Below are 13,554 nucleotides of genomic sequence, written 5' to 3'. Positions count from 1 at the left end.
CCCCGTTAGGACTGAGACAAATAGACCATGGATCCCAATGCTAGGAGAGGAGAGAGAGAAATTACTATGACTTTTTCCTTCCCCTTTGTTCCTGCCTTGTTGGTCCCAATCTCTTTCCTTGCATCTCTTCTTCTCTAGAGTGGCATGGAAAGCCACAACCCCGTAACTTTAAGGGAGGATTATTAGCTAATCATACTGCTTTGTCTCTGCCATCCCCACCAGGAGACTTCCTCCAAGCTTTGGAGGACCTCTGTTTATTAGAGGAAAACAAAATTCCAGGGTATATACAATCACATACCAGAATTTTCCCCTAGTTTGAGGCATTGGACTGTTAATAGAAATTCAAGCATGTATGAAAGTTCTACTGAAGCTATTTGGCCAACAAATTATTGAGTCTTAAATAAAGGAGAATTGTACTGAGTGAAGTAAGTCAGAAAGAGAAAAACAAATACCGTATGCTAACACATATATACGGAATCTTAAAAAAAAGTGGTCATGAAGAACCTAGGGGCAGGACGGGAATAAAGATGCAGACCTACTAGAGAAATGGACTTGAGGGCATGGGGTTGGAGGGGAAGGGTAAGCTGGGACAAAGTGAGAAAGTGGTATGGACATATATACACTACCAAATGTAAAACCAATAGCTGGTGGGAAGTAGCTGCATAGCACAGGGAGATCAGCTAGGTGCTTTGTGACCATCTAGAGGGGTGGGATAGGGAGGGGTGGGAGGGAGATGCAAGAGGGAGGAGATATGGGGATATATGTATATGTATAGCTGATTCACTTTGTTATAAAGCAGAAACTAACACAACATTGTAAAGCAATTATACATCAATAAAGTTGTTAAAAAAAGAATTGTTTTAATGTTTATCAACTTGTTAATACCACAGGTATTTAAATTATATTTAATAAAATTGTATTTAACTCATGTCTTATATTCTTGGCTATATCTCTATATTTTCATTACTATTTCTAATATAGTGATGGTTTCTAATAATATATTATTGGATTGCTCACTATGAACAGAATTCTCACTGTGTAAATACAGAATGCTGCTTATGATGGGTTCAGAAATTCTACTTAACTGGATGTAAAAAAAAATTAAAATTTTAAGTACTGAATTTTCCAAAGCAAGATATATGTATAATTTAAGAATTATTTTACTTTTAATTGTGTTCTAATATGGTTAAAATTCAAACAATCCAAATGGGTATAAAATGAAAGGTAATACTCTTTCCCATATATTGTCCACCAGTCCCCCTCCCCACAGCAGCCACTGTTACAAATATTCTATGTGTTTCTCTAAGGTCCTTTACAAATAGACAAACATGCATCAAAAAAAACTTTTTAAAAAGTCCATTCCATAGGAATTGGACTTGTATTCTTAACTCAACTTAGCACATTCAATGCTCTTCTTTTGAGGCCAAATAGTGCAGAATCTTCAGACTTGGGGTCAGACCCAATCACAAGAGTGAGATTTCAAAGGAGCCATGATAAAGGTGACACAATAAATAATTGTCCATTAAACTTTTTATAGGAAAGTCAAGAGAGAATAGAGTGTCCACACAGTAAGTTCCAAGACTTGAGTGTGCTACCAATTAGACAGAAACAATTAAGTGACATAACTAGTGTTATGATGTATCATGTAAGGATATCAAAATATTTAGGTAATTGTTTTGTCCACAATTGAATGGAATCTTAAAAAGGACCGATTATGCAAAAGCATATCTAAATTGTTGCTTTCTTAATCATCCTAAGGTTTAGCGAGGTCTGAAGTACTACCAGAGGCTGCCCAATTAAGGTGTTTTGCTACCTTTGCTAAAATGTTATCAGTAATAAGTAGTCTGAGACAAAATTCTCAAGAAAGAACACGTGATGTCAAAGAGTATAGTTCATATTAGCTTGTTACTTTTTTTTTTTTTTTTTTTTACGGTACGCGGGCCTCTCACTGTTGTGGCCTCTCCCGTTGCGGAGCACAGGCTCCGGACGCGCAGGCTCAACGGCCATGGCTCACGGGCCCAGCCGCTCCGCGGCATGTGGAATCTTCCCGGACCGGGGCACGAACCCGTGTCCCCTGCATGGGCAGGCAGACTCTCAACCACTGCGCCACCAGGGAAGCCCTAGCTTGTTACTTTTTAACCCAACGTATTTAGTATTTCCCATGGATAAAAAGGATTTCTCATGTTTATTTTCCAAATCTGCATTTGGGACCAGTTTGTAAGAAAAATGTCACCTTTGTCTTTTAGGCTCTTCTAACATATAGGAGTGACCCAACCATGAGAAAAATGTTGAATCATCTGTATTTCTATATCATGCCTGTGTTTAACGTTGATGGATACCATTTTAGCTGGACCAATGTAAGTCACTTTGCCTATCCAACTGAAAAAATCATGGAAAACAGTCCTGAAACAGGAAAGAACCTTGGTGGGCAGCTAGCCTAGTGCTTCCAGAGCTACAAAGGAGACTTCCACTCCCTTCCCCAGCATAGCAGCAACCTTTTGATTTCCTTTATTGTTTGGCTTTGTCTAAGATTTCATGTAAATAAAGATTTCTCCTTCCAAATAAATTGTGAAAAAAATCACTAGTCCAGTTCAGCTCACTCAATTTTGCCTGTGAAGAAATAAGGGCAAGAGAAGGTAAGAGAAAAGTTTGTGGCAGAAATTGGACCATGAACCTGAGTCTCCGATGCTAATCCTGTCCTCTTCCCACTCCCGGAACTTTATTCCCAAGGGAACTCTCCCTCCCCCTCCATGCTGTGATTCATTCACTGACTGAGCTACTAAAACGCATGGGAATAACCTCTTAAGTGTTTTTTCTGCACCTCTTTTTTTCATTACATCTAGGATCGATTTTGGAGAAAAACAAGGTCGAGGAACTCAAGGTTTCGCTGCCGTGGAGTGGATGCCAATCGAAACTGGAGGGTGAAATGGTGCGGTAAGTTGGGGATTCATAGGGATTCAGATCCAAAGGTATCCATATCTTTCACTCTCAAAAATGATGAGCCCACTGGGACTCCAACGTAAGACTGATGTCTTTGTGTATGTGAAAACCTCCTACGTTGTACGTTGTAGCTATAATTTGCAAAAGAAAATGAAAGCATTTTTATAAAAGTATGAAAGAATCAAGGATTTAAATCTGTCAACCCAATCCTGAAAATTGAAAATTTAAACACAGATGTAAAAGCAGAAAACTAAGGAATATTTGTCATTCAGAAACTAAAACAGGAACTGTGGTATGTGGTATAAATCCAGTGGAATGTATTCATCCTTTCACTGAGGGTAACACTGATCCCGCCTTCATCTAAGACGATCAGAGCTGCCAAATCCTGTCTAGAACCTACCAACCTGCCAATCATACACTGATTGACCACTCACATGGCGAATGTATTTCCACTACATTCCGTGTTTCATAATAGTTACCTTTCAAGTAAGGAGAGGATGTCATTTTAAGGAAGGAAACTCTTGTGGCAAAATAAAGAAGCAGGTAGTAGCAAAAGAGAGAGAAACAGGAAATTAGCCATAGCTACATAGAAGATGGGTAGTATACCTCTCCCCATCTTGGGTTTTCGGCTGGGGCTCTTAAACAGAAAGACAGATTAACAAGAGGAAAATGGTTTATGAATGTGCACTGCACATGTCACATGGAAGAAACCTCATGAAAAGTAACTCAAAGTGGCAACTTAGAACACCAGCTTATACAGTGTCTTCAACAAAGAGCAATAAACTTGTAGAGAAATGATAGTACAAAGGAATACAGTTTTAGGCTTCCAAAGGCAGCCAACTGTGGGAAGGTAAATATATGAGGGGTAACTAATGCAGGAAGGTTTGTTCGCTGATTCCTGTGGTGCTGTCTCTGGGTTAAGAGTCTGTCTCCAGTAGGAGAATTTATGTCCTGTCTTTAGGCAGAAAAGGGGAGGGTGGAGAGAGCTTTTCCTGCATTTCCTGCTGCTTAATTGCCTTGGGCTCGAAATAATTTTTATGTCAAAGAGGCATATTTGGGGGTGACATATTCTGGTTTCCTTCGCTAGTTATCGTACTTGGCAACAGCGGTGAGGGAAAGGAGAAGTGTTACCCACGTGCAGTTCTAAGGAGCTGCCCTTTCTCAGTGTCCTTCCTTAACGCCCTCAAAGTATAACCGTTGTGTAACAGAAAGTCTTCTGTGAGTCTCTTAGAAATGAAGCCCAAGACAAAAGCCCTCCTTCTATGAGGCTTTGGTTCTGTACTCGATGCCACTCTTCCCATCCCCACCAGCATCAGGTGGAATAACTGCGTGTGGCTGAGACTTCTTGCACAGAACCCTCCAGGCAACCTCTTTAATCAGCTAGAATTGGTAAATCAGAATATGGTAGAGCAGAAACAATATGGTTCTAGAATATGACAGATACATGGTTTCATTCTACCATTATTAGCTCAATGATTTGGAAGATTTTCTTCAATCTACCAAATTAATAATAATACCCAGCTCATAGGGTTCTTACGGAAATTAAAGGACTTTCCATCTGTTTAATGACTGATTCAGTCCTAGCTCCAAAAAGGGGTCTACATCTCAGTGACCCAACCCTTCTCCCCCACCCTCCAGAACAGTCAATTCACCTCTGAGCCTCAGGTCAGTTGTTTGTGAAGCTACCTCTTTCCTTCAGGAGAGGGTTGTGATCATGAGCCATGAGGTAAGCTTTAAGGTGTTTGCACTTATGAGAGAAGGAAAAGCATTGCATAAATACTATAAAGGGGTATTATTGATGGCTGTTTAGATTGAGAAATTTTTTTCTTCAGCCTGGACTGAGACAGCAAACTTGTTCAAATTAACTCCCTGATACCACTAACTTTTAAAAAATTCTCTTTTGTCCATCTCTGAGATGGGGCCATTTTGCATGCTCATAACGATGTGTCCCGTTTCACTAGCTGGCAGGTACCCACATCCATAGGTGTGTCACGGGCGTGATACCCACAATCACCTGAGTACCAGGAATGGTAACTGAGCTGAGTCATACTAGCAGGCCAGCCAGCTCTGCCGGTGTAAAGCTAGACTCTTGTTTATATACGGTTACAAAGTAGTGGCTTGCTTCCCTCTGTTCTTCCTTTCCCCAGCCTGTTTCCTTCATACATATCCCTTCTTTGATTTCTTAGTTCCAAACTGTGGTCCCAACTGGAATTCCTTTGATTCTCCCCATTTATGAATCATCCTGATTCTTCCTGTGAGTCAGCACTCAAGATGAACAGGGGATTTTTGTCAAATGTCAGTTGCAAAAAATGACCTTGATAGACCGTTGTAAATGATGTAGGAATGCAGACTGCCTGGCTAGGCCCATCTCCTTCCCCACAAGGTCTCCTAAATAGATTCAGCTGACCTGACAGGCAGGCAGCTGTGACTCCCTCCCTCACAGCATCAAATCCGTCTCCCCACAGCTATTTGCCTGGTTAAGGGGACAGTGAACCTCACTGAGGGAACCACTCTCAGATCAAGGGTATTGAAGTAAATGAAATCCCTAAGTGAACCTCCAAACAAACATCCATAATATAATTGATATAGAAATGCCCAGGACCACTGAAAACACTATAGAGTCAACACTGAACTGACAAAAACAAATGTTTCTTTCTCTGAAATTGGTGAGTCTCAGACTTAAAGAGGAGATCATGAAACTGCTTTTAATCATGAAATAGTCTGAGGACTCGCATATGACAGCGTGAAGATTTAGTGCACTCAATGTGGAGTAGGCAGACAGCTTAGAGCACACACACGGAAACAGGAACATTTTTCCAATACTTCAGCGCTCCCCCTGGGAGCTTTCAGGCCATGAAATACATATAAGCGCTCTGAAAGCCCAGCAGCGGGACTCAACAAGTCAGAGTAGTGGTGGGAACCAAGAATAAATAGATAAATGTCATTCATTTACCAAAGTTAATTGAGCACATACTCTCTGCTAGACCCTGTATTGTTGTTTCTTCCTTCCTCTTTTTAGAGCACACTGTGAGCACAGATTTTTCCAAATTGGAATAAATCAAGGAGAAAAGCAAAGGGTTTGGATGACATTCGTACTAAGCTTCAACCTGTGAATAATTCAAGTGTTGCCTGAACGTAAATTACTATTAGGACAACCTACACATGCGAGAACATGTTTGCAAATCATATATTCTGATAAGGGACTCAGAATATCAAAAGAACTCTTACAACACAATAAAAAGGCAACCCAATTTTAAATGCACAAATGATTTGAAAAGACATTTCTCCAAAGAAGATATACAAATGGGAATAAGCACATAAAAAGTTGCTCAACATCATTAGCCGTCAGGAAAATGCACATCAAGATACCACTTCATACCCACTAAGTGGCTATAATCAAAAAGACAGACAATAGCAAGTGTTAGTGAGGGTGTGGGAAAAATTGGAACACTCATACTTGCTGCCGGGAATGTAAAATGATGTGACCACTTCGGAAAAATGTTTAATAGTTCCTCAAAAGTTAAACAGAGTTACCACATGACCTAGCAATTCTATTCCTAGGCATATACCCACAAGAAATGAAAACATGTGTCCATACAATACTTGTACATGGACGTTTATAGCAGCATTACTAATAGCCAAAAAGTATAAAAAACCCAAATGGCTATCGACTGATGAACAGATAAATGAAATATGGTATATCCATACAATAGAATATTATTTGGTCACAGAAAAAGAATTAAGTACTGATATATGCTGCAACATGGATGAACCTTGAAAATATGCTAAGTGAAATAAGTCAGTCACAAAACAAATATTGTATGATTCTATTTATATAAAATGTCCAGAATAGGCAAATCCATAGAGACAGAGTAGATTAGTGGTTGCCAAGGGCGAGGGAGGCGGAGTAGTGAATGCTAATGGGTAAGGGGGTTTCTCTGGGGAGTGATGAAAATGTTTTTTAATTAGACAGTGGTGATGATCGTGACTACACTAAAATTCACTTAATTGTACACTTCAAAAGAGTGAATTTTATGGGATATAATTATAGCTCAATAAAACTGTTATAAAGAATTTTAATTACCATTTAGGACCAAATTAGGCATTTACTAAAATACAACTACTCTTTTTAGAACACTCAATTACCTAATATTGTAAATTACATGTAATATGGAGAAAACCATATTTTTTGGGAGCCCAATCACATATGCCCCTCTCCACATATGCCCTTCTCCTCTCAGTACCCCCTCACTCTATCAAAATAAGAGGGGTCTGTTTCGGTTGGGCAAATATTTTGCTAGATCACCTGAGATGAAAAGGGAAACTACTACCTAGTGATTGTTTCCAGCCAATGCCTGGGAAAGTACAAGAGAAGTTCACTGGCCTGCTTTCCAGTGAAAAAGGAAAGTTCCTCCAGAGGAGAGGAGAGTTCCTCCAGCTGAAGGGCTTTAGTTTTTAGAGAGCTATTCTAGCTAAGAACCTGGGCTGACTTGCTATAAAGATATAGGGAATTTCAGAGAACTGGGGGCGAGGAGAGGGAAAGAAAACAGAGGTAACGTTGCTAGGATATCTAGAAAGGGATTTGGAATTCCAGGATGTCTAGTGAGGATTTTAATTAACTTTTGCTGTGAAGTATGTAAATTCTCTTCAGTATGTATTCCATAACCAGCACCGCTGTTCATATTCGGTACAAGCTACTTTACTTACTAAGGCTTTGTGGAATTGGGTCTGCTATTTGGGGCTATGAGGAAGTGCTGAGTCTGGCCTCCAGGTAAGCTCAGGGAGAGACCTGTTCCACATCGAATTTCCAGAAGCATGGAACTCACAACAGGAGTGCAAGTGAATTTACATCATCAGAGATTCACGGACAAGAGTTGGATAACTTTGGGCTCAGAGTGATGAATTAAACATCAACTACATGGTCAAACTAGACCCTTAAGATCCCTGTCACCTCTGCTAAGGGTGATTCTAACATGTTACACGTAAACCCAGTTTTGAATTAAAACAAATGCATTGAGCACCTTCATTCTTTCCAGGATAGAAGATCACAAGGCTAAACTACAAATCCCTCTAAGACTTCAAGAAAATACAAAAACTTTCATTTTCTTCTCTCGTGATTCAAACACATATTTTCAAGCTAATCCCCCACTAAAAAGAGCTATTTTATCTTTTGTAAAATCACTTTTAAATCCAATTTTTCCTAACCCAGATACTGATTATATGCAAAACTCACTTCATCTCCCTGTTTTATAGTTCATGTCTCTTGTGCAAAACACACCCAATGCTTTTAAAACTGAGCTTTTTGTAACCACAGATTAAATAATGTTTGGTATTGATTGTGTGGGTGTATGTGTACACAAAACGATATATTGTTTTATTTCTCTGATCATTCTTCTGGGTAAATATGTAAGAATTTACATGTGAATAACAATATCTTTATTTATAACATCTATTCCAACATCATGAACAAATATCTTTGTTGAAGCTTTTGAAAATGATGTTACAAAGTTTAAAAACCTTTTACAAATAGCTCATCTTCAAAAATCACTGAAGTAAGTAATACAGGAAAATGATATTTTTGAAGCAAGGCATGATGGATATGACAGAATTACTCCCTTGGCTCCTGGGACACTGAGCTACTGGATTTTCATTTGGCAATGATTTTTAAGTCCAGTAATTTTATTGTACCTGTTTCAGCAGATAACCCTCCCATGCTGCTAAATCTGTAGAAGACGTCTAGTCTTACGCTGGACATACGAGTAAGGATTCTAAAGCTTTTATCAACTAATTCTTGTTCCCTTATGCTGGTTGCTCTTCAGCATTATTTGATTTCTGAGTTCACCAAAAACAAACTACATCTCTCTCATCATTTTCCTCCTGCTGTATCATTTGCATTTGACAAGTCATATAATTTTTTTATTTTCATAAATTTCATGCATATCTAATCGCTTTGAATGTTTTGGTCCCTGTTACTGTTTTTAACTTCACATAAGCACTACTGCATTACTATCTTCCTTCTAGATCACTAACATTAAATGTCTTCCTTGTTTCAGATTCCCATTTCCTTTCAATCTATATGCTTATTTTTAATCAAAACTCCTTTTGAAGTAACTTTTCTATTCCTAAAGCAATCTCTTTTGAATGCTATTCTTACATGCAGAAATAAGAAAACAGTGATATTCTTTTTATCTACCACTTTTTATAATTTGAAAAGCTGTGATGTGCTGAATAATGACATGAGACACACGGGCAGTCACCTTGCCTTCACACTGTCTTCTAGTATAGCATTTCCCAAATTACACAAACCACACAAAACCACAGCATTCCCCAAGCCACACAAAATTCTAGTGAACTTCAGAACCCTAGTGGTCAGGAGAAATTATTAGGTGCCCCCCAAAATAACTATCTTCATCTATTCAGGCTGCTATAACAAAATACAGTTGACCCTTGAACAACGTGGGGGTTAGGGGTGCCGACCTTCCACACAGCTGAAAGTCTGAGTATGACAATATAGTCTGCCCTCTGTATCTGTGGTTCCTCCAAATCAGAGGTTCTGCATCAGAGGACTCAACCAACCAGGGATCATGTAGTGCTGTAGTATTTATTATTGAAAAAAATCCACATATAAGTGAACCCATGCAGTTCAAAATGTGTGTTGCTCAAGGGTCAACTGTACAAGAGTCTGACTGGCTTATAAAAAACAAACATTTATTTCTCACAGTTCTGAAGGCTGGGAAGCGCAGGATCATGGTGCCAGCAGATTCAGTGTTTAGTGAGGGCTTCCTGGTTCATAGGTAATGTCTTCTCACTGTGTGGAAGGTGCTAGGGAGCTCTCTGGGGTCTCTTTGATAAGGTCACTAATCTCATTCATGAGAGCTCCACCCTCATGACCTAATTACCTCCCAAAGGCCCCACCTCCTAACACCATCACATTGGGCATTAGTATTTCAACATAAGAATTTGGTGGTGGTGGGGGGGGGGGCATGGACACAAACATTTAAACCATAGCAATAACTGATGCTAATGATGGTAGTATTTTTAAGTTGTAGGAAAAAAAGATTTTTTTTCACAACCTAAGAAAAAATACCAAATACATTTTGTATAGTTGTCATCTCAGAGGTTATCAGATGAGTAACTAAATTCATTCATTAATGTATGCAAATACTATTTTCTGAGCTGGTTACTGGGAAAACAGCAGTAAACAAAAACAAAGTCAGTTGTCATACATGCTATGAAGAAAAATATAATGCCAGGAAAGTAATAAAGAATGACATGGTGGGGGCGGGTTAAGTGTTTTAGGTGGCATAGGAAAGACGATCTCATCTGATAAGATGAGACTTGAGAGTGAAGGAGGTCTGGGGAAAGAGCAGGCAGAAGGAAAAATAGCGTAAAGGATTGAGTTGCGAGCATCTTTGGTGAGTTTAAGGAAGAGCACTGGCTGGAACTGAGTGAGGGAGGAAGGAGGAGGGAGGAGAGAAGGGTAGGAGATGGCGTCAGAGAAGTAGCCAGAAGGAAGCTGATATAGGTCCAGAACCTTAGGAAGGACTTCGGGTTTTGCTCTGCATGGGATGGGAAATCAGCAGAGAGTTTTGAATTGAGAAGTGATATGACCTAATGAACTTTTTAAGGTAATCATTCTGGCTCTGTGCTAAATGGATTGTTGAGGACAGATATTTGGATTCAAATTATACTTTCCCATTTGAAAGCATTGATTTCAAAATATAATAAAAAGTCTAACCTAAGAATATTATTTTCATCTTTAGACAACCATGGCATATACCACAATGAATTCTAAATGTTAATGTATCTTTATTATATAAAGAACTGTTTGTTTTGTAAAAGGAACCAAAGTAAAGATAAGCAACTATGAGAAAAAAAATACATTTGCAGTAAATAAAGCATAGAAAGTTTTACTATCATTTTTATATATATACTTCAGAATCGAACATTACATAATAAAAATAATTTTAAGAGTCCATGGAAAATGTAAAGAAAAACTCCAAGGCTCTAGAAGTTGAAATTTTAAACACAGTCATAATTCATGAAAATAAAGCAATATGATAAAGTGGGCAACCTCCTAGTAATCAAAGAACAATATTAAAATAAAACAAGATAACATTTCATCTATTAAATTATTCCCAAAAATGTTTGATGTGATAACCTAATCTGGAAGCAATGGTAAAATTGGGAGAGCATGTACCTCTGGGGGCATTAAAAAGCAGTTTGACCGCACATCAAAAATGCCCTTCATTCCTCCATTCATTCAAAAAAATTAAAAGGTACCACATGCATTCTATTTGTCACACTAGGCTAGGCACTTGGCAAGCAGAGACAAATTCAACAGTTTCCCTGTCCTCATGGTGTTTAAAAATCATTGAGTAGGTGAAGAGAAGGATGAGAAAGGAGAAAGGAGAAAGGAGAAAGGGAAAGGAAGGGAAAGAAAAAAAGGAACAGAATGTTATAGATACTACATAGAAATACATATGGTTTAGAGAGAGATATATACATATATAGATGGTCCCCAACTTATGATGGTTCAACTTACAATTTTTTCAACCTTATGATGGTGCAAAAGCAATACACATTCAGTAGAAGACGTACTTTGAATTTTGATCTTTTCACAGGCCAGTGATATGCAGTACAATACTCTCCTGTGATGCTGGGCAGTGGCAGTGAGTCCCAGTCAGCCACGCAACAACTGATACACTTGCAACCATTCTGTACCCAGAAAACCACTCAGTTTTTCACTTTCAGTATAGTATTCAATAAATTACATGAGATCTTCAATACTTATTATCAAATAGGCTTTGTGTTAGATGATTTTACCCAACTGCAGGCTAATGTAAATGTTCTGAGCACATTCGAGGTAGGCTAAGCTAAGCAAGCCATGATGCCCTGTAGTTTAAGTGTATTAAGTGCATTTTCAACTTAACGATATTTTCAACTTATGATGGGTTTACCTGGATGTAACCTCACTGAAGTCCGGGAAGATCTGTATAGACATGGTACAGTGGGGCTATAAAGGAAGAAGGAACCAGTTCTACTTGATAAAGTCAGAAAAGTCTTCACAGAAGAGATAATAGCAGATTTGAATATTAAAACTATAGTTGTGGGCTTCCCTGGTGGCGCAGTGGTTGAGAGTCTGCCTGCCAATGCAGGGGACACGGGTTCGTGCCCCGGTCCCGGAAGATCCCACATGCTGTGGAGCGGCTGGGCCCGTGAGCCACAACTACTGAGCCTGCGCGTCTGGAGCTTGTGCTCCACAACAAGAGAGGCCACGACAGTGAGAGGCCCGCGCACCGCGATGAAGAGTGGCCCCCGCTCGCTGCAACTAGAGAAAGCCCACGCACAGAAAAGAAGACCCAGCACAGCCAAAAATAAATAAATAAATGAAATTTTAAAAAAAAAAACTATAGTTGTCATCAGGTCGACTGAACTGCGGGGCAGAAGGTAAACAGAGCAAGGACTGAGAGTCATGAGGGCACTCCCGGTAGGGGAAACAGGTATGTTCTTGAGGAGAACATGCAGCATGAAACAGACTGGGTGTTGTGAGGACGGCAGGTGGCCCTGTGCGGCTGGAACACAGGATGGCTGGAAGGACCAGTGAGAGATGAGACAGGAGGAGGTCCCAGCATATAGTTCATGAAGGACAGGCTGAGATACAGTGCTCTGCTGGGCTCTCTGGATTTTATTCTAAAAGCCGTGCCTTTCAAACTGAACTGAGGTTATATGTATATGGTATCACGTCCCAGAAAAATTCCAAAAAGCCATAGCACACCTTCAGGGCATATCAATTTCATTTGAAGATTTCAGAAGGAGAATTCATATTTTATGTTAGAACAAGCACAAATACATACTTAAGTAGACCAGACAATTCACATGAATTTTTAAAGTAAAATAAAGATTTCAAAGACGTTATGGACACAGTCTATGTTGACTTTGCCTCTCAGGAGTATTTTGATGGAAAAGTTTGACCAACACTGGATTATTGGGGGCCTTTCAAGGGAAGGATCACTGCGAGCTTCTAAAGCTGGGAAGAAAATGACTGACCTCCGAGTGTCATTTGCAGGAGTGTAAGGCAAAGGACCGGTTAGTAAACTGTAGCAGGACGCTCATCCACGAGGGAGTGGCAAGAATGGAGAGGAAAGGCACATACGAGAAATGTGGAAACAGCAGCATTCACTGGACCCCAGTGAGAGGTAGACGATGAAGTGAGACAGGAGTCTAGGATGATTTCATGTCTGGCTGGAGTGTCTGACTGGTGGGTAGAGGTGTCATCTACCAAGATTTGTCATCTACTAAGAGGTAAGGATTTGGGGGAAAATATGAGTCCAGTTTGGAGCAACGGATCTGAAGTGCTTGTGGAAATCTAGGGAAAGATGTACAGCAGGTAGCTGGATACAGGCTTGGAGTATTGAAAAGGGTCTAGTCTGAACATATAGGCTTGTGGGTCCTTAGCACATCGAGAGTAATTGAAGCTTCGGGGACAGATCCGATCAGTACACATGAACAGTGAAAAGAGAAGCAAGTCAAAGCAGAACCTTAAGCCTGTGCATACCCTTTGGTCTCAGGATTCCATTTTGAAAACACATTATAAGGAAACAGAAAAAGTTG

General features: G+C 39.6%; 1 protein-coding gene across 1 annotated transcript in view; it reads left to right on the top strand.

Annotated features, from left to right (window-relative positions):
- Positions 1-13,554, top strand: part of CPA6 (carboxypeptidase A6) — a 264,226-nt gene that overhangs the window by 218,167 nt on the left and 32,505 nt on the right. Inside the window, exons 7-8 of the mRNA XM_065895615.1 lie at positions 2,247-2,357; positions 2,844-2,934. Coding sequence (XP_065751687.1) covers positions 2,247-2,357; positions 2,844-2,934 — 202 coding nt within the window. The remainder of the gene's footprint in view (positions 1-2,246; positions 2,358-2,843; positions 2,935-13,554) is intronic.

The sequence above is a fragment of the Phocoena phocoena genome, chromosome 17, assembly GCF_963924675.1.
Source record: "Phocoena phocoena chromosome 17, mPhoPho1.1, whole genome shotgun sequence".
Taxonomy (NCBI): Eukaryota; Metazoa; Chordata; class Mammalia; order Artiodactyla; family Phocoenidae; genus Phocoena; species Phocoena phocoena.
This window is presented reverse-complemented; position numbering and strand designations above follow the sequence as displayed.